The sequence below is a fragment of the Arachis duranensis genome, chromosome 3 (assembly GCF_000817695.3).
Source record: "Arachis duranensis cultivar V14167 chromosome 3, aradu.V14167.gnm2.J7QH, whole genome shotgun sequence".
Taxonomy (NCBI): domain Eukaryota; kingdom Viridiplantae; phylum Streptophyta; class Magnoliopsida; order Fabales; family Fabaceae; genus Arachis; species Arachis duranensis.
The window spans coordinates 8,115,551-8,143,029 of NC_029774.3; the positions used below are offsets into that span (position 1 = coordinate 8,115,551).

Here is a 27,479-nt window from a genome sequence, read left to right on the forward strand (position 1 = left end):
ATATATTGGGTATGATTTTATTTTGTTGGTCTTTATTTTTTCTATACCTGTATATGGGTGTTTTAGGAGTGTACAACTATTACAAAAAAATATTTAATAATATTAAATATTTTTTGAAGGGTATTTACAAATTTGATTAATTAATATTATTGATATTATTATTAATATTAATAAATGGTTACTAACTGTTTAGTACTATTTGGTTGAAAGGACACAACTTTTTAAGGATTGTGTATGTTCAAAACATTGTGTTTATTGGTTAAAGGAACACAACTTTTTAAGAATTGTGTATATTCAAAACATTGTATCTATTGGCAATAGAAAAGACACAGTCATTTGTATACGTAACTAATCATAATTGCTACGTGCGATATGTATAAATAAGTCATTGCCCACTATTTCAGAAATATAAGTACTAAGTGTACATTTTAATCAATTATTAAGAGATTTTCTTTGTTCAAGAGAATTGAGAATTTCTTACTATTGCTAATTAAGAAATTCTTAGGTTTCATTGTATTTTGAGAGAATATTGTCATCAATCCTATAACAACTAAGTGTGGGGACAAATATCTTTCTAAAAAAGGCGATGTAATCGTGTCTTAAAACTACTATACAAATATAAAATTTTGTCATCTTCTCATACTACTATACCCAACACTTTTAAAATTATTTTATAAAATCTCAAGTAGAATAATCTGGTTAGGACTTACTGACTTAGGACTACAAATAATAAAAAAAATAGGATAGAATAATTATTAAATACAACATACATTAATTAAATTGTTATAATGAAGATAAATTTTTTAACACATATAAGACATTAAAGATACAATTAATATATTACTATTACTATTATGTTTCTTTTTATTTTATACTATTGTTTGGTATTTGTATAAATAACCAAAGATATATAATTATTTTATACAATTTAAATATATTCATGATAAATTTCATTTAAAAATATATTTTAAACATAAATACAAAAAAAATAAATATTGAGTATTTTTATTATAAGAGTTTTAAAATAAAATTTTTAAAAGAATATCTAGCTGATATATTTAATAAATTATCTTAATGCACAAATACTATGTACTCCATGTAATCTATTGTGTTTAAAAAAGAAAAAATTAAATCTTGTTTGATATGATTTGATTCAATGTGAAGATTACCATTAAATTTTTAGACTACATTTTGAAAACATCGCTAAATTAATAAGTTCTAATTTTTTCATATAAAATATGGAAAGGACATTAATCAAATCTTAAAAATATTAGTGTTTGAAAATCTTTTATATATATTAAGAGATTATATACTAATAAACTAATGTTAAATTTAATAAATGAAATTTATTAAATACTCTAAAAAATAAGATATTATTTTTATCACCTTTTCACGACAAAATATTTATGGCAAGAGGTTTTTAATTTTTTATTTTTTTAGAAAAAGAAACTCTACAAAAAAAAGGTGCATAGATAAAATTTAATAAGTAATTGAGTTTGGGACATTCACTAACCTCTATCTTTCAAAGACTTGTAGGATATCTAATTATAAGAAGGATTTATAGAACAGGACAACGCTTACAGTAAGTTGATACAACATGCTGAGCATAGGCATGTCATCCTCCTTTAAAACTCTCCAGCTTTAGGTCTTGCATGTTATGTAATGTAACATATTTCAACCTACTAATCTGTTAAATGCAAAGATCTTTTAGCATGAGAAAATAGCTAAAAAAAAGGAGAAAATTATATAAATATAATCAATCAAACAATATTTTCAATCTTTGTAAAAATTTAATTATTAAAATAAAATGATACATAAAATGGTTAATATACATTTTTTTGTTATTAAAGATTTAAATTTGATTATATAATTTTTTTGTGAATTCTATTAAATAGATATAGAGACTCAAGAGACATGTGAAGATTGAATCATAATAAAATTCTTTGTTTTTTACTAATTTACTATTTTTTTATAATTATTATTTTTTTGTTATTAATAATGATCTATTTTGAAGAATGAAAAATAATATTTTTTTTAAGGACTACTTTTGTCTTTTTATTTTTAGATATTGTATAATTTTTTAACTATATTATTTCAAGTATATTATGCATGTATATTTTACATCTCTATTTTATGAATTAAGCATAAAATTCTGTGTGATAGGGTATTATAAAAAGTACTTAAGACAATTCCATATTCATTCCATCCCTTCTACCATATACCAAACTTCAATTTTATCAATTTCATTTCAGACAATCCACAACCAAAATAACATGATTCATCATTATACATTATTATAATCAAACACCAAACTCATCAATCAACAAAGTCATCATTCATCAATTCATTTTCAATATAATTCTATGTTTCCATCAAGGTTATTAAACATCCACATACGTATACATTTTTAACCTATCATATGGTTATGTAACCTATATTTTTATGAAAAATTATATATTATCTACGACAACCTAAACCCATACCTTGGTCGATTCCTCCCTTAACTCGGAACACTTCAATTATCCACTGTTTCTCAATCTTCAAAACTCCAATTCCTCACCAATTGAATTTCTAGCTTCCAGAATTCAATATTTCAAGCTTTCAATATCTACCAATTTAACTCCTAATCACCAAATTCAACACAATTCAATCTATTTCCATGAAATTCACCAAATTAATACTAGAGTTCACATAATTGAATAACCACAAGGGTTTAAAGTTTTCTTACCTTACCTATGGATTAATTAGACAAAATCCAACAATTATTCACCTGCGACATCTTAGATAAGTATGGAAAAATTATGCCATTTGAGTTATAACTCATTGGCTGAGATTGTATCTTTTTGTTAAGCACAAGAAGAGAAAAATGAATTGTATTTGAGTATTATGAAAGTAATTTTGCAATCTCATAACATATTTTTTTAATAAATATTTGATTACTAAATTATATAAAATTTACACGTTTTGTCTTTTACATTAGTTAGATAAAGAAAATCACTTAAAATATAATTTTTTAAGTACCAGATTTACATAATTACATGAATATTAAGACATGTTGAACCTAATTTTTTTGTTTTTTATTTAATGTGTTTTGAATTTAACTATATACTAATTTTTAGAATTTTGAATATTTTGTGAATGACAATATAGTATAGATCAATTTATTTTTTTTTTTAATGGCATTTATCTTTGTATACTATTCTGGCCGGTTCCGGCTGGCCTAAAGCTTAAATCCGAGTAATCGGCCGACCCGACGGCTTTACGCAACCCGAATTGGGAGGCGAGCCAAATGTCACCTCCCCTTCCACGAGGTACCTGACAGTTGGGAAGGAAGTTTCCTAGAAGGTGGGTCTACCCATGTGGGACCCGTCCTAATACAGACTATATTAGGGAGGGTCCTACCCTCCCCAAAGGTACAACACCTATCTTTTATCCTATCTGTCGTGCGTTCGTACGGACACTGATTTGAGCGTCGAAGTCCTTTTGCAAGTGCCTCCATTCCAAGCCGTCAGCTCGACGGGACCTCACGCCTCGACCTCACCCCCTTCAGGCATTTGGCATATCCTACTCGTTCAGAAGTCTAGCTACCGAACATATACTTAATAGAAAATTTATATAATTAATAGATTTTAACTAAATATATAAAGCACTAGTAAAATAGGAAGCCAAAAATATATTTATGTTTTTTACATTAATTCTAAAAATTTTATATAAGAAAAAGGTATTACTTACATGGTTTTACAAATAAATTTATTGATTTGGATAATAAAATTATCCTTTTTTTTGTAAAATTAGGTTAGTTTAAATATAAATTGGTTGCTACACCTTGCTCTTTTTCAAAATGAGCACTATGAAATATTACATAAAATTTGTTTCTTAAAAGATCTATTATATAGGAATTTTTTAAAATAATTTGTTAAATTATTTTGTTAAAATTATATTTTTTATTTATTAGATTTTTTAAAAATGATATAAATACTAAAAATATATGTCTTTACTCTTTATAAATATATATACAGTTAAATGTTATATGTTTGATAAAGATGTGCAGTCATTTACCTAGTCTTGTAAAAGAGTGAGTTGCCTACCAACTTGAAACAAGATATCACCATATCCTGTTATGAGGTTAAGTTGCCGAGCACATCTTGTGAGGTTATATATTAATAATAGTAGTAGAAGAATTAACAGATATAATAATGTAAATTTGGTTAGTATTTTATTTTATTTATTAAGTACTCTTTAGGTACTCTAATGTATATAGTTTGTTAAAATAAATTTATTAAAATTTAAGTGTTTAGGACTTTATGTAGTGAAATATTATTTCTATAATCCTTTTTATGATAGAATATTTATAGTGAGAGATTCAGTCTTATTTTAGAAAAGAAACTTAGAAAGACAAAATGAAGAAATAGAATTTAGTATTTAAGTTATGGACATTTCCAAACTCATCATCAACATATTCTAATTTACTACTAATTTATTCAATGTAAAGATCTTTCAGCATGGAAAAATGATAAAAAAAAAAATTACACAAATGCAATTTTCAGAACAATCCTCTCAATCTTACAAAATATTGGATAGCCTACCCAATACTTGAAATAAGATGCCACCATATCCTAATATGGTTAAATGTTTATCCTCTTATAAGGTTTAAGTTTGCTTGACATATCTTGTAATTGAAGCTATATATTAATAATAGTATTATAAGTATGTAATTAATTAAGTACTCGGTACGTACTCTCATGTATATAGTTGGATAGAATAAGTTTATTAGGATTTAGATGTTTAAAATTTTATGTAGTGAGATATTATTTTTATCCGTCTTCTTAAGACAAAAATATTTATTGTAAGAGTAGGACAAATCATTCAAGCTTGGAACATTCACAAATTTCTATATTCTTAAGACTTTGTAAAATATCCAATTGTATGAAAAGTTTTTAGAGTAAAACATTTGCTTATGGTAAGCTGAAATGGGTTAACATGTTCCCTTCCTTTAAAGTTCTCCACTCTCCTAGATCTTACATATTATGTAATTTAAGATATTGTAAAGATTTAAAATTATTGTACCAGACTCATCAACATATTCCAACTTATTAATTTGTTCGATGCAAAGATCTTTTAGTATTAAAAGATGTTCAAGAAAAAGAAAAATTACACAAATACAATCTTCAAAACAATGATTTTAATGTTACAAAATACTTGATATAGTTAAATGTTTGATCCTTTTATGAGGTTTAAATTTGTCTAACATATCTTGTAATTGAGACTATATATTAATAATAGTATTATAAGTATGTAATTATATGAATTTGGCTAGTATTTTATTTTGTTAATTAGGTACTCCGTATGTAGTCTCATGTATATATAGCTTGTTAGAATAAGTTTATTAGGAGTTAGATACTTATATGGTTTATGTAGTGAGATTTTATTTTCATTATTTTTATTAGTGACAAAGTATTTATTGCAAGAGGTTTAGCTTTTTTTTTTTTAAGAAAAAGAAACTTTTTCATAAAGAAAGAAAAAGGTGAACAAATAAAAAACATTCAAACTTAGGACATTCACAAATCTCTATATTCTCAAGACTTATATAAGATATCCAATTGTAGGGAAGATTTTTAAAGCATGACAACCGCTTATGGTAAGCTAGCTTAAACATGTTATCCTCCTTCAAAGTTCTCCACTCTTTAGGTCTTACATATTATGTAATGTAAGAGATTGCAAAGATGTAAAACTAATTTAGGATTCTACTAGTTTCGTCATCAACATATTCTAACTTACTAATTTGTTCAATGCAAACATATCTGCTTAATATACTAAAATTGGGTTTTCTCCCAGCTAATAAGGGTGACGTGTCACTCTCTCGTGAGTCCGTTTTCCCTCCAAAACGAATAAAATTTTTTATCTATTCTAAATTATTTATTATAATTATATTATTATATTATATTTAATATTTAATGAATAATATATAATTATACTAATTTAAGAACATATCTTCATTATAATTATATCAAATCAATATTTAATGCACTATTAAACTACTTATCAATTATAATGCGTAATTACTGTACATAATAAAAAATTGCCTTAATAATAAGTAATTTACATATTTATTTTTGTTTTACTAAAGTCTATAAATAGTGTTTTTCTGTGGTACATGAATCTAAATTTGAGAGTCAGCTCATAATTTTATATTTAGTATTTTTTTACTACTTCATAGAATAAGAATGTATTCTTCGTTTTTTATTGAAGTTGATTCTTTTAAGGTACAATTTATAATTTTTTATAATATTTTTCATATACTCATTCTATTATATTATTCTTTTAATAATTTATTAATTGTTGTTATTCTAAGTTGTTCTTATCGTCTAATGTTCCAGTTCAATTGTCTTTTACCACAATCGTTTACAATGCATCACATCTATAAAATATCTCATCGAGTTGTCTTCACTGATTCGGATTCCAACTACATGGATGTAAGCGTTCAAAGAAGGGGCAATAATTTCTACTTTACCGAATGATTGTTGGATCTACTCACCTATTATGACCAACCTAATGGAATGTGGTTAAAGGAGGATGAGTAAATTATTATAATTTTAATTATTCGATTAAAATTGTAATATCAGTTGTGATATTTTAATTATTAATGCATTATTAAACTACTTATCAATAATTTTAATTATCTAACATTTGTAATTTATTTTTATAATTAAAATAATTAAAATTAAGTAGATCGTTATTAAACTACTTATCAATAATTTTAATTATCTAACATTTATAATTTACTCATCCTCCTTTTTTATCAAATTATTATAATTGTTTGGTTGCATAATTTCTCATTAGATTCACATCCTAAATTGGTCAATTTGGTTCAAATTTAGATTTTGTTTTTCTTTTTGTTTTTTTTTAATTGCTCTTATTGCAGCAAGTGTCCTCAGATTTTTATTGTGAGCTGCAAAATAAATGTCCCAAACTCTCAATACTTTTGTCATCCTTTTCATTGTGTTTTTAACTCTGTTGATGTACTATTAATTTTAAATTTGTACGAATTTTAAATGTTGATACTTACGATATTATTTCAGTTAGTTGTCGTTACGAGAATGACTTTATACTATACGTGACTAAAGACTAGAATAGATTCAATATTGTTTAAGTAATTTTGGTTTTAATATTAGTATTTGATTAAATTATAATTAGAGAATTTTATATTTGACTAAATTATAATTAGAGAATTTTAAATTATTGCCTCAATTCATATATTATGATTATTTTTCGTGGATGTACTATTTTTGAATAATTTAATAATTAATAAAATAAAGTGGTGTCAAGTATATTATTTAAGTTTATTTTTATTCTTTATTTCTTTATTGGTATTTTCATTATATTTGACAAAAAAAACTCTACCTAAATATATAGTTTTTCGTTGTCCTAAGCACAATTTAGTTGTCAATAAAAATTGATTTTATCTATAAAAAATAATGAAACATGTATCTTTTGATATTATATTAATATAGTAAGTAGACATTATGATATAATAATATCTTTAATTGCATTATAATTAGCTCATAAATAATGTATGATTATATTATTTTAGGAAACTTTTTTATTAGTTTTCATTATAATTATATCAAATCAATATTTAATTATGATAAAATACGTTAATTATAATTATATCATAAAATTATAATAATTACGATAGTTATGTTATATATTTTAATCATTTATGTACATAAATAAAATAGAAATCAATCAAATCAAATTATCACGGTAAATAATATGTTGTATATTATTACGGGAAATAATCAGTAGATAAAATTAAAATTACACCCGTGTCATATAATTATAATTGATTAATTGGTATAAAATGAAATTATACCCGTGTCATGAGTAATAATCTAAATAATTATATCTTAACAAAATATAATTTGAAATAATTTATAAACAATTATCTTAACAAAAATAATTATTTAATAATTGATTTAAAAATCAATGCAAAAAATAATTATTAATAATAGTATTATTAACTGGATAAATAATATAATTTCAAATTATTACTTAAAATATAAATAATATAGAAATCTATTGAGTAAATTAATGATTTTGCACCTTAATAATTTGACAATTATTACTCAATTAACCAGTTAATTGAATTAGTAATAACAATTTCCAATTTCAAATTTTGTATATTAAGTATAGATTATAATCACCAATTTCAAGAGACTCAGACTGTTGTAAACCACCTAAGTTATCCCAAGTTTAGTAAATCACCTAGGTGCTAACCCAACCTAGTTAAGAAAAATCAAGTACGCTATAACCCAGCACACTTTCGAAATCAAAACTCTCAATCAAAGGTTAAACGAATTTTGTATGCACCACGCTCTTTGCCTTTTGTATCTCTCAAAGTAAGCTTGAATCTAAACAAAAGAGAAGTAAGAACCCAGTAAAAAATAAGAAAAATAAATGCTATTTTGTGTGATCTACAACATGCACGAAAATGATTGCCTTCTTTTTTCATAGTTCATCAATATATAAAGTTTCATATCTCTTCTTTAATGTATGAATACTTTTTCTTTTACATCAACTAGCTGTTGCACCATTTATGCTTGAGGTCGTTGGCATTGAATGGAGATTCTTTTCATCTTGGTTCTTCATTCTTAACGTGCAGTAGCTGTCCATTAGTGTGCAATGGATTCTATTCTATTTACAAAAAAGGGAAAAAAAGTTTTGAACTCGAAATCATGGTGCATCATTTTCCTATCTTGTCTTGAGATCTTCTTATTTATGTAGATGCTTTACATAATATTATCTTGCTTGTTATGTCATCATTGATTGATTTCTATAATGCTCATCATCATAATAAATTAAATTAGTTAAACTAGAAAATAATCGATTATGTTTGTCATCATAAGGTATCAAAACAAATATTGACTCAACAATCTCCCTCTTAATGACAAACATGATTAAACTTTAAAAGGGAGAGAGTAAAGAGAGGATTTTCCTAAATTTCAAGAAGCAACCCCTATTTATGAGCATCCATATGCCAAAGAAATACTAGACATAGCTTAATGTATATTGTAACACCCTACCACACAGAGCTTTATGTTTAAGTCATAAAATAGAGATGGTGTGGTATTATGACCTCAAAAATAATATAAATGTATAATAATTGAAAGAACGTAGTACACTAGGAGCCTTAAAGAATAGGTAAACCGAAATCGTAAAATTAAAAGCGCAATGCTCAAGAATAAGGATTACTTACGTACGAAAAAAGTTAAGGTTCACAAAAGTAAAACAAGTCGCTAGGAGAGTTCTATACATATGGTCATATATAAACAGTACACAAAATAATGTCCCAAAGATCCACTTTGCTGCAGAAACTCCAGATGCTTAGCGAGGCGCCTCTCGACCTCTATCTAAAAAATACAAATATCGGTATAGAATGAGAACCGGGGGTTCTTAGCATGGTAAAGGTGCCACATACATAAGATATAAGATCCTGGGAAACCCAGAGGCAATCCTAGAGCTTTGACTTTCAGATTATAAATCTTAAACAAAATAAAGCAGAAGCCATGAATCAGGGCAATTTTCTAAGGATTCCTAACATAATCAAATCTTAAATCTAACCCTCCATTATCCTCTTTCCTCTGAAACCTCCAACATCGGTGGAATCACACAGACAAACAAGCAGGCAATAACAAACACAATTAGATACAAGTAATGCAAATAGCATGTATACAATTAAAAATATGAAAATCACATAGGCATTCCCAAATAGAGCATAACAAGCAATTCAGACAATATACATATGATGTATGCCTTTCTTATGGCTAATGAGTCTCATCTCTCGGTTATCAAGCCAACCCGACAAGTCCGGCTGCTAAACCCTAGACTGTCCTCCGTCGTGCATCTCCAAGAATCTATGCATAGCTTTTTCTCATATATAAAATCTGCTCATTGGGGGTATCCTTCCCGGGAATTTATACATGCCCGGTCACCCTTACGATATAAGGTCAACAGAGTATCGAGTCTCAACCTAGAATACATGGTGGCAAGCCATGGTTCTTTACCTAGAGAAACTCGTATCTCAGATAAAATTGAGTGCATAAGCCGCATAAGCATTCATAATCATTTATAATCATTGCATAATCATTCATTATAGCAATGGCATCACGTATACCTCATATATTCGCACTTTTCATACATAATTCATCATTTTTCAACGTTACTTCACCCCTAAGTTACCACCTTCTCCTAGCTTCATCTCATTCCTACGCATACCACTAATATCTAGGGGATAAAAGAATAAAAATAGAGGTTTAGAGATTTGAAATTTGATTTTAAAACACAAAATTAATTTTTGCTGAAAACAGGGGTTCTGTGTACGCGTGGGCGTGCATTTTTCCTTGCTCGGGTACGCCAGCATCTTGCTCACGTACGCGAGATGGCAAACCCGAAAGGGTTGGTTGCGTCGTGTGTGGTGGTCACGTACACAAATATGCAGAGTGACAAAAATATTGAATGTTGCAGAATTTTTAGTTTTGCACTCGAAACTTTCGATGCACATAACATTTTCGTTTAAAAATATTTTTCATCCGTTCTTCAAACGGCATAAACTTCACGAACCCAATTTTCACATGAATAATGTTTGACAGGATTTAGGGGTCAAGAAGCCGAGTTATGGCTCGCCATAGTTTGGCCAAAAATCAAATTTTCATAAAAATTCTCAAACCTCTATTTTCATTAATTCGCCATTCAATACAAACTTTCTATACTCTTAATCAGCACCAACACATACTATAACACAGCAACACAACTCTACACATTTCCATCACCTATCATACCTCAATTTTAAAAAATTCTCATACATGGATTTCGCAATTATACCAACAAGATCATCAATAATCCATCACCTATACATATTCATTATTATCAACTTAACCATCATTAAATCATCATTTAGCATTCTATTTCCGTCCCCAATGTCAAAAAACAAACCAATACTCAATCTATTGCAACAATTATCATCAAGGCACTAAGCAATTAATATACTCATGCATTCCCACCTATCTTATGGGCATCTAGCCTAAATTTTCACAAGATATTATATATTAAATACGAGAAACCAAAACCATACCTTGGCCGATTTTCTCGTATAACCCAGAGACACCACCAAACGTTACAAAATTCAGCCCCGAGGATTCTCAATCTCCAAGATGATATCACCCAAAGCTCCACCATACATCCAACATTCACAACTATGCTCCAATTTACATATATACACACCTAACACATATTATCACATATACATACCCAAAATTCAATACCCAACACACTTAATCAAGAAATAAACTAGGCTTCAAGGGTTATTACCTTACCCAAGCACCAATGAAGCATGATTAAGCGTTTTCTTCAAGCTAATCGGATTCTATAACATAAAAGAACTAAAATTTCAACACCCACTTATACAATTTTCGAAAATTTAGGGAAGGAAGAACTGAGATTAAAACTGAGACTTCCTTACCAAATTAGGCACTGGGCTTTGTAGAGCTCGTTACTGCGGATGCGTGCCCCAAGCGGTGCATCAATCAGAGTTCGGAGTTGGAAGAAATGTGAATTTGAAATCAATGCAAGGGTTTGAGTTCTTTCTCCCTTGTTCTCCCTCCCCGGAATGTGTTTCCTTTGGTTTTGGGATGAAATGAGCTGAAGCTCATTGGGTTAAAGGAGTGTGGGTTGGGCCTTGAGCCCAATACAGGCCCGATTTGTCTAGTTCGGCTTAATCTTAGGCCAAATTTTTTGAAATTAGTGTCAAAATTCTTATTTTAATTAGCTCTATCTTATTAAACAATAGAATTCATATTTCTAATTTCTTTTATTAAAAATTAATTTATTGATTAGTTATTCGCTAATTTTACGGGATTTACGTATATGAACATTAAGTATCAAAGCAATATGATAAAATATATTAGAGCAACAAACAAACAAATATATATATATATATATATGATATTTTAAGTATTAATTATTGTTATTTATTAACTTATTTTAGGTATCTAATTATTAAAATATTAGATATTAATTATATCCTGTTTATAGTGTTAAGACTTTAGAGATAATCCCAATTTAATTTTGAGTAATGTCGGAAGCAAATATTTAAACTATTAGTATTATTAGTATATTTTTTAAAATATTGACATATTATTAATATATATAATAAGTAATAGTGAATTTTCTCTCATATATTTATCATTTAAATTGACATATTATTAATATATATATAATAAGTAATAGTGAATTTTCTCTCACATATTTATCATTTAAAAAATTTATAATTTTGACATAGTCTTTATTCTATTTTTTTTCTTTTTCATATCTAATGGCTATTGTCTACTATCCTATCAATAGTATCACCTATAGTAAATTATACGAAGAAAAAATATGAAAAATAAAGACCAGAATTATAAGGTTATAGAAAGTCCCATCCAAGTTGACAAGAACAAGATGACTTACATAGAAATAGTTATTTTACTAAATTAGTTGATTCTTTTACTAAATTTTTTCAAATAATGCTAAGTTCAATTTATAAATAGAGTTTAATTTTGATATACTGACAGTGTAAAATGTTTTACACAATCGTGCAATCACATCCGTTCTTTTGTATGACCATTCACGCATTCAATGTGAAAAGTAGTTATTTTTACTGATGTGTCATTATATAATTAGATGCATGTGTAAAACTACTTTACATTGTCAGTGCATCAAAATCAAATTCTTAAAAATATTTGTAATTCGTATTTTAAGTTAATTTGATAAGTATGCCATTCCACAAGTTAAAGACAATTCTTTTTAATAGCTTTGTAGAAGCTGATAACTTTTATATTTAATTTATTTTGTAGCAGTACGATAAAATTTATTGTTCAATCAAGAACTATTTGATAAAAATGTTTGAGAATGAATTGGTATAAATGAAGGTCTATGTCTTTTCAAATTTTGAGATTGAAGAATCAAGCGGAATTTAATTTCTTATATTATTCACTCATCTGTTCTTAATTTGGTACTTTTAATTTAATTTTTTTTGTTCAATTAGATATTATTGGACTCTTGAGTGAAAAAGAAAAACTTATATCATAGTAAAAGATAAGGAGAAGTGACCAGTAGATTGTAGTTGATATTCATGATTTACAGTACGTATGTAACATTTTAATATTTTAATGTGAATATTTTTTTTAGTAATAATTATGTGTTGTAGTGCAAAATCTTTTTTTATATATATTACTACTTATTTCTCTTAATTCTCGCTTTCATTTAGAAATGAGAAAAAAAAATAAAATGCACATTGTGATATCAATTTACAATCTAATTAATTGATCAGCTATGTGATCACTAAACAACTGAATACATAATAATTCTCTAATTTACAAAATTTAACAAAGACATTGGTAAGCATATTGGTTTAGTATTTACTTATATATTTTATTTATTTATGTTATATTTATAATCATATTATATCTATTTTTATCAATATATATTTTTTTAAAAATATCATTAGTGTTAGCATATGGTGTATTAAATAAATTGAATGATAGAAACACGTAACTATTTTTTTTTTCAATCAAGATTCAGAAAAATATATATTGTAATATAGACTTGCAATATCAGTATATTAATAGTGAAGTGGAGAAAAAATATAATATCGTATCAAATTTTTTTAAATCATAATTGTAATTTATGATTGAAATCATAATTTAAATATTTTAAATGGGATAATTTTATTTAAAGAATTCATAATTCAAACATAATTCTTATACACTTAATAGTTACATTTGAGTTAATATACTTAATATCATATTTAAAAAAGAATAAACAATACACATCATATTACTTATTTATTAATTAAATTATTATAATTTAAATTAATTTTAATAAAATAATTTAAAATTATAATTTCAATTTTATCACGTGCATGGCACGGGTTATTATCCTTGTTTTAGTATTAAAAAATGTTAAAAGAAATTACATAAATACAATCTTTAAAATAATATTCTCAATCTTGTAAAATGCTGCATTATCTACTAACCTAAAATAAAATGCCACATATCCTGATATGATATGGTTAATATTTGATCCTCTTATGAGGTTCAAATTGTCTAACATATCTTGTAACTGAAGTTATATATTAATAATAGTATTATAAGTTTGTAATAATGTAAATTTGATTTGTATCTTATTTTATTAATTAGGTATTCCATGTATATATCTTGTTAGAACAAATTTATTAAGGTTTAGGTATTTATGACTATGTGTAGTGAGATATTATTTATGGCTATATAAATTTAGTTTGTATTTTACTTTGTTAATAAATAACAAGTTTGTTTCTACATACAAAGAGTGTGTGTTCTAGTGTGGTATAAATAAATTTAAATAATGTCCCTTAACATTGTAATAAATGCGATATAACCATTGAAGTAAGTAATATTTTATATGTTTTTAATATGGTGAATGCTACCCAACACCTTCTAAAATAATATGTAAGTTATCCTTCATAATGTGTCAAATTTTAATTGATCATTATCTTAACCATAGTTGAGTTATTTTGTAATTTATTATTTGAGATGGTAATGATATAATTTCTTAAAATATCAAAATCTCACTCCCATTAACTGAAGCACCTTTCCATTATATTCCTCAATTCTTCCTTCATCGCGTAATTTCGATCCTTTCAAGCATCGTCGTCGCGGTCGTGCCCTCTCACGCAATTTATCTCTCTTTTTCGAGTGCATCATTTCTTAACTACGTCGTTGAATTTTCTCTTTCTACTGTGAATCACTCCTTACTAACATAATTAATGATTAGTTTGATTATTAAATTTTTTGTTAAAAAAATATATTTATTTAATTACATAATAGAACATATATTCATATGTAAAATATAATATAATAAAAATAAATCTATTTAGAGTACTTAAAATATAATTAAAATCATGAATATATAAATATAATAGTAAAATTTGTACTATAAACAAGTAAACATATGCTTTATCATACATAAATCATTTAAAAAAATTGAATAAATTGTTAGAATTAATAACAAAAATTTAATATGATAAAATCTAACTTTCTTATCATATTTTTTATAATATTTTATTCTTTTAGTTTTTAATTTATTAGTACTTTATTATTTAATTAATGATTAAACAAATTATTTTTATGAGAAATTATTTTTTGTATATCTTAAAAAAATCAATATAACAGTTTAAAAAATAACGTAAAAATAATATTTTAAATAAAAAATAGTTAATATTAAAATTTTTAAATACAAAATACATTAAAAAATTTTAATATTAACTATTTTTTATTTAAAATATCATTTTTATGTTATTTTTTAAACTGTTATATTGGTCTCTTCTTTAGAATAATACAAAAAATAATTTGTTTAATTATTAAGTAAATAATGAAGTACTAATAAATTAAAATTTAAAAGAATAAAAATACTATAAAAAATACTTGTAAAAAAGTTGGATTTTATCATTTTAAACTAGTGTTATTAATTTTAACCATTTGTTTATTTTTTTAAATACTTTATGTACGATAAAAGATATGTTTACTTGTTTAAAATACAAATTTTATTATTATATTTATATGTTCCTGATTTTAATTATACTTTTAAGTACTTTAAATAGATTTTATTTTATTATATTATACGAGTATATGTTCCATCATGTAATTAAATAAAAATATATTTTTTTAATAAAAAATTTAATAACCAAACTAACCATTAATTATGTTGACAATGAGTGATCAACTGCGAAAAAAAGGTTCGAGTGAGAGGATAGGACATAACGATAAAGTCCGCACTGCTTATATTGGGAAGGACGGTAAAATTACGGACGACGAGAATTTAACGACATCGTTAAGAAATGATGACGACGAGTCACGACAGCGATGTTTGAAAGGACGGAAGCTACGCGATGAAAAAAGAATGGAGGAGTGAAAAGTTGTTTTAATGGAAGTAGGGTTTTGATATCTTAAGAAATTATATCATTACCATCTCAAATAATAAATTACAAAATAATCTAACTATAGTTAAGATGATGACTAATTAAAATTTAACACATTATAAAAAATAACTTACATATTATTTTAGAGGGAGTTGGGTATAATTCACCTTTTAATATGGGGATGTTTGTAGTGGATATGTGGGTTGAATGACTAAGGTGGCCAAGACCACCAACAAATTTAAATGGGACACGTGATAGAGTTTGGCATGAATGAATTGATAATTTGACCCCAGTAATCAAGTAGCTAATGTGCTAGGATAAAATCTATGAATTATTAAATAGTTATTAACCAATAATTATTAACAATTTAACTAAAATAGCAAATCATGGAGATAAATTTGTAAATTTTCAGTAAGATTGAGCAAGTTGGAACTTGAAAGAGCGACAGTATGAAGCATCGATGATGAATTAGAGTTTCAAGTGTTGTTGGTGGTTTGGTCGCGTAAGCCAGTAGGGGGTGATTTTCGCATGCAGTCGGCGGCAAAAGTAGTGGCGGACAGGAGCAGCGGCTATCGTCGTGCATTGAAGGGTTGCATTGGTGAGGGTTGCGTTGAACTAGACTCCCGGCCCTGTGCACCCACTAAGAGCATCATTAATTAGTATCGATTACTAAAGCTTCTCCGGCAATGACCAATGCTACATGTCGAACAAATACTTACAGGTCAAAGAATGACCACCTTTAGTCACTACAAGATTCGTTACCAGAGATTTTCCCTTTTAATATTATCAGTAGAGCAATGTTAGGGGGCTAACAACTTTTGTGATTGATAGCCATCAAATAGCTATCAATAATGATTTAATGGTTTGAGATTGGTGTAATCTAATGGCTCACCTTTCTCTACTGGTTATATGCTGGCCAAAAATCAATAAAACTGCTGACTCCTAGACTTTTTCTTATCAGTATTATTCTAAATATAATTTAAAAATTATTAAAATTTTTTATGTAATTAAGTACCGTAACATGTAAAGAAATCAAATATTAAATAATAAGAATATAAGGCTAGTAAGATATCCAATTGTAAAAAGGATTTCTAGAGTAGAAAAGCTGGCTTAGCATGTTATCCTCCTTCAAAGTTCTTCACTCTCTTAGGTCTTAAATGTTATGCAAAGAGATTGCAAAAATGTAAAATCAGTTAGGACTTTATTAGATTCATCATCAACATATTCCAACTTACTATTTTGTTCAGTGCAATCTTTAAAATAAAGAAAAGTATGAGGAGCCAATAGAATATCTGTACAATGTGTACAATGGATGTTTATGGAGTATTAGAGATATAATCATTAGTGTTACATTTTTCCATCAGTTGAAGTTTTTGGGATGAGTGGTATCATGACATGGTATTATAATGTTAGATCCAAAAGGTCAAGAGTTCAATTTTTGGTGAATCCTAAAATTAGCTTAATCTTTTGGGAAGATGTTTATTATCCCTAGTACTCGGATGTTTATATATTAATAATAGAATTATAAGTATGTAATTATGTAAATTTGGTTGGTATTTTACTCTGTTAAATAGGTATTCCGTATATATGGTTTTATGTAGTGAGATAAAAACTCTCTCTCAAAAAAAAAAAAAGAAAAAAAAAAGAAAGAAAAGATGAACCAATAGAACTTGGTAAGCATTTAAGTTTGGGACATTCACAAACAAAAAAAATTTAGCATTAGAAGCTAGTCAAGAAAAGAAAAAATTATACAAATACAATCCTTACAAACAATGTTCTCAATCTTACAAAATGTTGGATTGCCACCCAACCAAAAATAAGATGCCACTGTTATGGTTAAATGTTTGATCCTCTTATGAGGTTCAAATTTACCTAACACATCTTGTAATTGAGACTATATATTAATAATAATACTATAAGAGAGTTAACATATATGTAATTATATAAATTTGGTTGGTATTTTATCTTATTAATTAGGTAATCTTTAAGTACTCTAATGTGTATAGTTTGTTAGAGTAAATTAATTAAGGTTTATGTGTTTAGGATTTTATGTATTCCACTTTTTCACTATCCAATTCTACATGTTTAAATAGAGCTTTATCACGGTGCAATGAGTTTTATTACAGCAAATTTTCAAAACTTTAAAAGGATAATTGCTCAGTTTCAACCAATCCAAGCCACTTTCAAATCCAACATCAATTTTTTTCAAGATCCTTCAAGTATTGTTACTATACTTCCATCCAAGTGAGACACTTAGCACTCGTAATCACTCTACTAACCACACTAAACTATCACACCTGATCTAAATTTGTGTAGATCTATCTAAACTCAAAGAACAAAATTAGACTCATGGAGGACATATTGTTCAAACCACCTCAGGGACCGGTACAACACATTCGTGCTGTCATGGTTACATGGCTCGTTGAGCCTAAAAATTCTGCAGAGTGTATTATTGTGCATTCTACATGGAAGGACCTCAAACATCAATTCTATTAGGGTAATTTATTTCGAATTGCTGAACTTGAGGAGGATCTGTTCAACACAAAATAAGGTGAGTTATCCATCACTTCTTACTATACAAATTGAAAGAGACATAAAAAGAACTAGATGAATTCATACTCATACCAACTTGTGCTTGTTTGAGTAATTGTAATGGTGAATTAGACATAATGAGGCAATATAGATTGCAATCCTATATGATATGTTTTCCTAGAGTTTTAAATGACCGATATATAAGTGTACGCTTCCAGATTATGTTGCTTTAGGCCCTTCCAGATGTGAATATTGCTCTCTCTACTTCTTCAACAAGAGAGATAAATGATGCATCTCATTGAACTAGATTCTAGAATGCGCTAGTAAATGCTGGTTACACAAAATCTGTAGCTGTTAATGCCTTTGAGACATACCAGAGTAGCCAAGGAAGAACCAAATTTATCAACACTGAAGGTGAAAAAGGCCGTTTGGAGCCAACAATGTCAGAGGAAGAGGAAGGGGGTGTGATGGTAAAAGGTAGCAGCGGTACTGGGAGCGGAGCTCCCAAGCTTTGCTCGCATTGTGAAAAACAAGGTCATTTTGTGGATACATGTTATCAGAAGCATGGCTTCCCACAAATCACTCTAATGGAGTACCACATTCAGCTACTTCAGTGAACTCAATGCTAATTGCGAGTAATGCAGAATGCAGCCCCTAAGCTGTTATCAAAAATGAAAAGAAAATCAGTTTGAATGGGATATTTCTCAGATAGGCAGAAGGAAGCACTTATTACACTATTCCAGTAACATAGAACCTCTTCATGATGGAAATTTGAAAAATATTCATGCTCCTTCAGAGCTGTTTAAACTTCTTGGATCGGAGCTTTACTTTTCGACAAGCTTTCATCAAGGGATACTCCGCCAAGGCTGCACCATTAATTGATCTTCTCAAGAGTAATCACTCTTGAAAATGGCCAAAGGAGTATCAAAAGGCCTTTGATGAATTGAAGGCTATTATCATAGAAGGGCCAGTACTAGCACTGCCCGACTACTCAAAGGTGTTTGAAGTCTATACTAATGCTTCTGACTATGCTATTGGAGGAGTTTTGGTGCAAAAAGGACATCCTATTGCCTTCGAGAGTTGTAAGTTGAATGATATAGAGAGGTGATACATTGTCTAAGAGAAGGACATGATCGTGGTGGTACATTGTGTGAAAATTTGGTGACATTACTTGCTTGGTTTATACTTCATCGTCAAGATAGACAATGTGGCTACAAGCTACTTCTAAACTTAGAAAAAGTTAAGCCACAAACAAGTTAGGTGGCAAGATTTCTTAGCCAAGTTTGATTTCGAATTTAAATACAAGCTTGGCAAGACTAATGTGGTAGCAGATGCACTGAGCCGTAAGGCTGAGTTGGCAGCCATTTTCATGGTCAAAGGAGATATTGTGCATACCATCAAAGAGGGGTTGCATCATGATCCATTGGACAAAAAGTAGGTGGAGTAGGCTAGAGAAGGTAAGACCAAAAGATTTTGGCTAGAAAACAACCTTCTCTACACCAAAGGGAGAAGACTATACATCTCTAAGTGAAAAAATCTAAGGAGAAAGCTAGTGAAGGAATGCCACAACACCAAATAGGTTGGTCATCAAGGCCAACAAAGGACCTTGGCACTTATTGAATTTTTCTATTATTGGCCTCAAACGAGGGATGAAGTGGAGAGCTATGTGAATACTTGTCTTATGTGCCAACAATATAAGATTGAAAACAAGATATCAAGTGGATTGTTGGAACCTCTGCTGCCACCAGAGCGATCGTTAAAAAGTGTGTCTTTGGATTTCATCTCTGCCTTACTGAAGTTTGAGGGGTTTGGATCTATCCTCGTGGTAGTGGATCCATTTCCGAAGTATGCTACCTTTATACCTACTCCTACTGAATACTGATTGCACTGCAGAGGAAGCATCATGAATATTCTTCAAGAATGTGGTGAAGTACTGAGGATTACCTAAGAGTATCAGATCTACGCTTCACAGGATGACTATGGACAAAGCTGTTCAAACTTTTTGGATTGGAGCTTCATTTTTGGATAAGCTTCCATCCTCAAATAGATGGACAAACTGAGAGAGTGAATGCTTTAGTCGAGTGTTATTTAAGACATTTTGTAAGCGCTAATCAGAAGGATTGGACAAAACTCCTAGACATTGTTCAGTTCTCATACAATCTGCAAAGGAGTGGGTCCACAGAAAAGAGTCCATTCGAGATTGTGACTAGACAACAGCCGCTTACACCATATTCTCTTTCTTCCTCTTACTCAGGGAAGAGCCCTGGAGCTTATCATATGATTAATTAATGGGAATAATAGGCAGATGCCATTCGTTCTTACCTCGACAAAGTTGCAAAGAGGATAAAGAAATTAACAGATAAGAAGAAGAGGCATGAAAGATATCAAGTGGGAGATAAGGTAATGATTAAACTTCTTCCACAACAATTCAAAGCCTTTCATAAAGGTCATAAGAGCTTGATCCACAAATACGAAGGGCCATTTGAGATCATTGGGCATGTTGAAGAGATTTCTTACAAAATACAACTCCCTCCCTCTATGAAGATCCACCCGATTTTTCATGTGAGTATGCTTAAACCATATCATGAAGACCAAGATGAACTGAGTAGAGGTGACTCGAGTCATGCTCCGCTGTGGTGATTAGATCATTTGATAGGAAAATCGAAGAGATCTTAGCTAATCGTGTCGTGCGACGAAGAAGAGTACCACCAAGTATCTAATACTTGATCAAGTGGAAAGGACTCCCGATAACCGATGCTAGCTGGGAAGCTCGTAAAGACCTGTGGCAATTTCAAGAACACTTAGAATGCTATCATGAACAGAACGTGACGAGGACGTCTATGTAATAGGTGGGAAAGAATGTCACTGTAAATTTTAGAAAGTTAAATTTAATTGTGTTTGTTTAGTTTTCTGGAATATTTGAGAATGCTCTAGGTGGTTCTGAAATATTCTAGAAGTTCTAGAAGGTCTCGAAATACGCTAGAAGATTCTAGGAGACTCTGAAAGGTTGTAGAGTATTATAGAAGAGTGTGGATATATATAGATGTATATAGAAGTATGAATAGTAGTATGGAATGAAAATGATCTAGAAATATTTTGAGAAATATGGTAGGATAGATATTTATAGTGAAGGTTCTAGATGATCAATCTAGACTGTTGATTAGATTTAATCCTAACTATCCATTGAGGAGGTGGATGGCTATAAATAGGGGTGAGAGTTAGAGCTAGGTGTGTGAGTCATTTGTAATAAACATTTAGATAATAAAGTGTTCTTTTCACCAAAACTTTTTTTCTTGTGTACTCTTGTATTCTTAACTTTTTTTGTTAAGTATTGAGGGTTAGGCTAACTTGATCTTAACTCAAGAGGTTGAGTAAATCTAAGTATCGACATGATAACGTTGAAATGTGTCCAGAGCAGTGATAAACTGCTCACATTTGCTTTAGTCTTAAATATTTACTTTCTTTTAAACACATTAATCTAGCTAAAATTGTCATGCCAAATGATTCACAAGCTATTATAACTTTATGTGGAATCGTTTTTTCCTCAACGGAATTTTATTTGAAGTTTTATATGTGTCAAGCTTTAAATGTAATCTTATTTCTATTTCAAGAGTTACTATTGCTTTATCTTATTGTTTTATTTTAATACTCAAAATGGTGAGATTTAGAAGTGGCCTACTTTAAAAATGATTAGAGTTGCTAATAAAAAATGAGGGCTGTATACAATGAATACTCAAGTAAAGATATCCGTTTAACTTTAGCAAATTAGAAATTTTTTTTTTTGCATATTATGGCACAATAGGACAAACATACTTCACACACCTTACAAAGTGTTCTTTGGTACTATTTTTTCTAGATTACAACAATTAGAGAAAATGCATCTATTCATCTCATGTCTAAATAATGATGTACTATGTGATCCATGTTATTTTGTAAAATAAAAGAGATTATCCTAATTAATATAACCAATTAGTTATAATTAATGTAGTCAAACAAAATATTAAATAATTTAATATTTATCTACATCAAAATAAATTTATTTATTTCAGCCAAATCAAATAATTAATGTAATTAATTACTTATAATTAATATGATCAAATAAAATATTAAATAATTTGATATTTATCTCAATTAAATTATTTAATTAATGTATTTAAGTGAATCAAATAAAATATTAAAAGATATCTTTAAAAATATGTCTTGTCAGTTATGCTATTAATTGAAAAAAATCTGATTTTAATAATAGATAATAGATTAGAAAAAAAACTAAAACAGATCCACAATTATTCATAGATAATTTTTTTATAAGGAAATTGCGTTTATAAATATGATAAACAATTTGAAATAAGAATTCTTCTCAGTATGTTTTTGCATTTTATCATTTCGTCTTTCCATGTTTGCAGTTTATCATTTTGTAATTTAAGTTTTTGAAATATTATATTCTTAATATTTTTTTAAGGAAAAATATTTCAAATATAAATTCACCTGTAGCCACTTCACTCTTAGTATTTATTTATTTATAATGGTGAGGTACTATCATGGCACAGTTAAACAGAGGCAGAATAAAAGTTTCATAGTCACCACTCACTTCTTCCCCAACTTACACTTTAACAAATAATTTCACGGTTAAAAGGAAGACTATAGAAACAGGTAGAGAAGAGAGAATGAAGAGAAAGGTTCTGTTGGTGAGTTGTGTTGTTGGATTCTTGGGTCTATTGTCAGCTGCAACTAGCTTTGGTGCAGAAGCGACAAGGATTAAGGTAACTTTGTCTGTAGTGTTCTATTTGGTTCAATTCCTTGCTGGCACATGAGAAAAAAGAAAAAAGAATCGAACTTTAGATTAGTTTTGTTGCGTAATAGGTGTTTGTGTATTATGCAAGATTTTTAAATTTGGTATCTTTGAGCATTATTATATACTTTTCTTTTTCAGCCGTCTAATTGAGAAGTTAACAACTTTAATGTTTCTTCTTTTGGCTTATTACACTGTTCATCAAGAAGATTTTGCTTTCTCTATGGTGCTGTCACTAATCTTGTTTTCTATGGTAACTTAATTGGATAATCCTTTTCTATTTTGTTAATTTTGGATGGATAATATTGTATCTGAGAAAAAGAAAGATGGTAAGGTTTGCCATCAATCTTCTGTAAGGAGACAAAATAAGAGTGATATGATGTTCAAATAAAACTTACTGGTGATAGTTTTCATTAAGCAATTTACTTTTGCTTCTTTTGTTAAGGAACTTTTGGCAGATTTAGTATCTTTTGTTTCTTATTTATGATGTTGGCTTTGCAATTTCTAGCTTTGACAATTGTTTGGAAGTTCGGATGTATGTGTGACATACTAACATTGAAAATATTGAAAGCTCCTATATATCAATTATAATAACTATTACTTTGTAATATGTGCAGCGTTCTCAAGTTCAATTTGTAACCCCAAATCAATGCATATATCCTCGAACTCCAGCTCTACCTCTTGGTTTAACTGCAGCTCTGGCTCTCATGGTATCTCAGATTGTCATAAACGTCGCAGCCGGCTGCATTTGTTGCCGGAAATTCCCTCAAATCCCTGATTCCAGTTGGAAGGTGGCTTTGATCAGCTTCTCTTTATCCTGGTAACTATGCTGGTAGCCTGATTAGTGATTAGGCCTATATTGTTTTTATTTTGAGAACATTGTTTCTGTGGTGTTTGATTAGGTTACTTCTGATATATAATTATAAGAACTTGTATGTAATTTAAGTATTGAGTTCAACCATGTTGGTGATTCAATGCATGAGCACCGAGGTCAATGATTGTTGTGATTAAAACACTCTTTTCGAACAGGTTCACATTTGTTATTGCGTTTCTTCTGTTGCTAACTGCTGCGGCCCTGAATGATCAACACGGCGAAGAGAGCATATACTTTGGCAACTACTACTGCTACATTGTGAAGCCTAGGGTGTTTGCAGGGTGTGCAATTTTATCCCTTGCAAGTGTTGCCTTTGGTATTGTCTATTATATTACCTTAGCTGAGGGAAAAAATGGTAACAACTCTTGTGATTCCTTGGATCCAAATCATGGGGGCATAGCCATGGGACAACCTCAGATACCACCAACTCAAGTTAGCCATGACCCAGTGTTTGTACATGAAGACACATACATCAGAAGACAGTTCACATGATAATCAGCACTAGTTCCTATTTCTTTTATAGTTAGAAAAAAAGGTCTATAATTCTATTGTTGTGTCTAGCAGTTGGAGTAGGACTCAAATATAGAGATAGTATAAAAAATACATCATTTATGTTTTGAGATATGTACATCATCTAGTTTTCCAAGGTAAGCCAAGCTTTATTCATATTCATAGAAATAGTATTTGTTAGAGTTTTGTTTTTATGTAACAACTAATTAACTATGTACATGTATCTGTCTCAAGAATGTTTTGTGAGGGAGTTATGTTGGTTCTGACATACAATACAGAATAAAGATGTTGCCTCCGTTTTCATTTCAATTCATACTGTTATTATTACCAAAATCAATCCTTGGCCATTTGTTTATTGTTAATGTACTTATTGTTATTCTATTGGTTGTAATATTTTAACCATTGCACCAAATTCAAAATCATCTTATAGTATAAAAGTTTCTACATTGCACCATTCCATAAATCAACTCCTTTTCTGTGACATCCTGAATATAAGATAAGAATCTAATAACTCAATTAGTCAGTTTCTGCCATATCATTCTATTTCATGTTAGTATCAAAATGATAAAATAAAATAAAATTACTGAATAATGGCATTAACCATATTACCAACTTTGAAATGGTTGGAACATCAAAGATTCTCGACATTGAGCTAAGGAGATTCGAGTAGATACAAGACTTGATTGTCTGATTTCCTTGCATGGATATATGGATCTAATACCCCGTTGTTTCTTACCTTCTTTTCCTTTATTGTATCAAACTAGATTTGATACTGCCTACTTTTGAAGCAACAATTTATTTGCCTTTCTTGGAAAACTAGTCTAGATGTGTGGAATAATGCAGCCTAAGCATTCTTCTAAATGGAATTTGCACCCATTCTAAGCTATTGATTATTGGAATAATTACTTTCTAACCATGTGGATTATACCTGAAATATATGTATAAGAATTGAGAATTAAGTTACTTAGTTGGGTACCTGTTCGGCAAGGACGTTGCTCAGTTCATGAATAAAACATATAGACTACATCATAGCAACAAGTAGATACAAGTTTAATCATGATTAGGAGCAATGTAAAGAAAAATAAAAAACTTTTGAAATTTATTTGACTAAAATTATTAACTAAAAATATAAATGTTCACTTTTATACACTGTAATTAATTATGTTTATCATATAACTAAAGTAATTAATTTTCACACACTACATAAAAAATATCGAAACATATTAACTTAATAATGAGAATACTAAACAATGTGAACAATAGATATGTCAGATGATCAATTTAATATGTATCTCTAGGTGAATATAGAGAGATTATGCAATTTGAGTTGTAACTCATTGGCTTTAAATATATTAACTTGATTAGAAAAGTATGTAAAATTTTATTCACTATTATTATTTCAAAATTAAATTAAAAAAATTTGTATAGTGAATAATTTAGTTGTTGTTATTAATCATAAATGACTATATATCTAAAAAGATAAATAAAAAACATAAAAAGTCTAATTTAATTATAAAGAAAATACTTACTTTTCACATTTATAAATCATAATTAAAAAATACATCAAATTTAATTCTAATAAACTTCACTTGGTTTTGATTAAATTTTATTGATAATAAAAATTTGATCTATCTAATCTAGTTCAATTTACGTGATTTATAAAATTTAAGATTCCATTTAATTCAAATTTTGGGATTTTGTTGGCTTGCAAATTAAATTGAATTTGTTTAGTTCAGCAATTTCGATTAGCTTGAATTTGGAATTTGAGTCATAAAAAAAAAAAAAAGGCAAGCAAAATCCAATAATAAAAATCTCCCAAACAATAAAAAAAGAAAGAAAGAAAAGGTATTTAAGCCTATATTTATTTATTCTTTTATTTTTTTTCTCTTTCTTTGTTGGGCTACTTGCTTGCTTCAAAACCTTCAACTTGTCAGTTCTTAGCGGAAACGAGTCGAAAATCGTTTCGCCTGAACAACACATCACGCTCACTAGGTTACCATCTCCTGCATCCTTGAATTCTTGTATCTCCGTTTTGCATTTCTTGCTGCGATTCATTCTCCATCGATTGGAGTAAAGACGTTTTTGTTTATCAATCGCTAAGCCAGTGCCCTAGCCCTACCAATTATAGCGGTTTGCTTTCTTCTTCTCTTTCAATTTCAGTTCATTTATTTATTTTTTTCTTCAATTATTTTTTTGCGTGCTACGTAATATGTTCGTGCTGTTCTTAATTCGTTATTTACTTGGATGCATGTGCCACCCGATTAATAGCGCGTACAAACGTTCCCAATTTGCCTGCTAGGGTTTGGGATTACTTTGTGGGTTTTTTTTTGTGTGTCTAAAATGTTTGCTTTTGCTTGCAGCGTGAAATCTGAGGAGAAGGGACTCAAGGGAGCCGATGGAAGATGGAAAGCATAAATCAAGGAGAGAAGATTCCGAAGTGAAGGAAGATGATTCCAAGAGGAGCCACCGTGACAGGGGCGGGGAAAAGGACAAGGATAGAAGCAATGGGAAGCATAGGGATAGGGAGAAGAGGGACCGTGACCGGGATAGCAGAAGGCATGATAGAGATCATAGTAGTGATGAGTCTGATGATAGGTATGAGAGGGAGAGGGAGAGGGAGAGGGAGAGGGAGAAGGAGAAGGAGAAGGAGAAGCGCAGAGATAAAGACAAGGAAGAAAGAAGAGCTCGCGAGAAGAAAAGAGAAAGGGAAAGGGAAAGGGAAAAGGAAAGGGAAAAGGAAAGGGAGAGGGAAGAAAAGGAGAGGGAAAGGAGAGAAAGGGCGA

The 27,479-nt window shown here is 28.9% G+C and overlaps 3 protein-coding genes across 5 annotated transcripts in view; all 3 read left to right on the forward strand.

The window, feature by feature from the left end:
• The window catches only part of LOC107477413 (gallate 1-beta-glucosyltransferase 84A24-like), a 21,567-nt gene extending 2,427 nt beyond the window's left edge, over positions 1-19,140 (forward strand). Inside the window, 1 exon segment of the mRNA XM_021136647.2 lies at positions 18,838-19,140. Coding sequence (XP_020992306.2) covers positions 18,838-19,140 — 303 coding nt within the window.
• Positions 19,141-23,075: 3,935 nt separating this feature from the next.
• Positions 23,076-25,005, forward strand: LOC107477435 (uncharacterized). 2 transcript variants are annotated; one of them, XM_016097447.3, is made up of 3 exons: positions 23,076-23,283; positions 23,930-24,132; positions 24,342-25,005. In XM_016097447.3, the coding sequence occupies exons 1-3, from the start codon at positions 23,188-23,190 to the stop codon at positions 24,676-24,678; spliced, it is 636 nt and encodes a 211-aa protein (XP_015952933.1). In that variant the 5' UTR covers positions 23,076-23,187; the 3' UTR covers positions 24,679-25,005. The 2 variants fall into 2 exon arrangements, with proteins under 2 accessions (XP_015952933.1, XP_020993222.1); XM_021137563.2 differs by lacking the exon at positions 23,076-23,283 and adding an exon at positions 23,450-23,565.
• Positions 25,006-26,580: 1,575 nt separating this feature from the next.
• LOC107477334 (DEAD-box ATP-dependent RNA helicase 42) overlaps positions 26,581-27,479 on the forward strand; it is a gene marked incomplete in the record, with an annotated part of 5,849 nt that continues 4,950 nt past the window's right edge. For both annotated transcript variants that reach the window (XR_008006879.1, XM_021137564.2), the window contains 2 exon segments: positions 26,581-26,826; positions 27,057-27,479. Coding sequence is in view for 1 of the 2 variants with exons in the window: in XM_021137564.2 (XP_020993223.1) it covers positions 27,092-27,479 (388 nt within the window).

Excerpts from the sequence above, each read along its gene's own strand:
- LOC107477435 (XM_016097447.3), top strand. The coding sequence starts at position 23,188 with ATGAAGAGAAAGGTTCTGTTGGTGAGTTGTGTTGTTGGATTCTTGGGT. Across the intron at positions 23,284-23,929 it reads CAGAAGCGACAAGGATTAAG|CGTTCTCAAGTTCAATTTGT; the intron begins GTAACTTTGTCT and ends TAATATGTGCAG. Across the intron at positions 24,133-24,341 it reads ATCAGCTTCTCTTTATCCTG|GTTCACATTTGTTATTGCGT; the intron begins GTAACTATGCTG and ends CTTTTCGAACAG.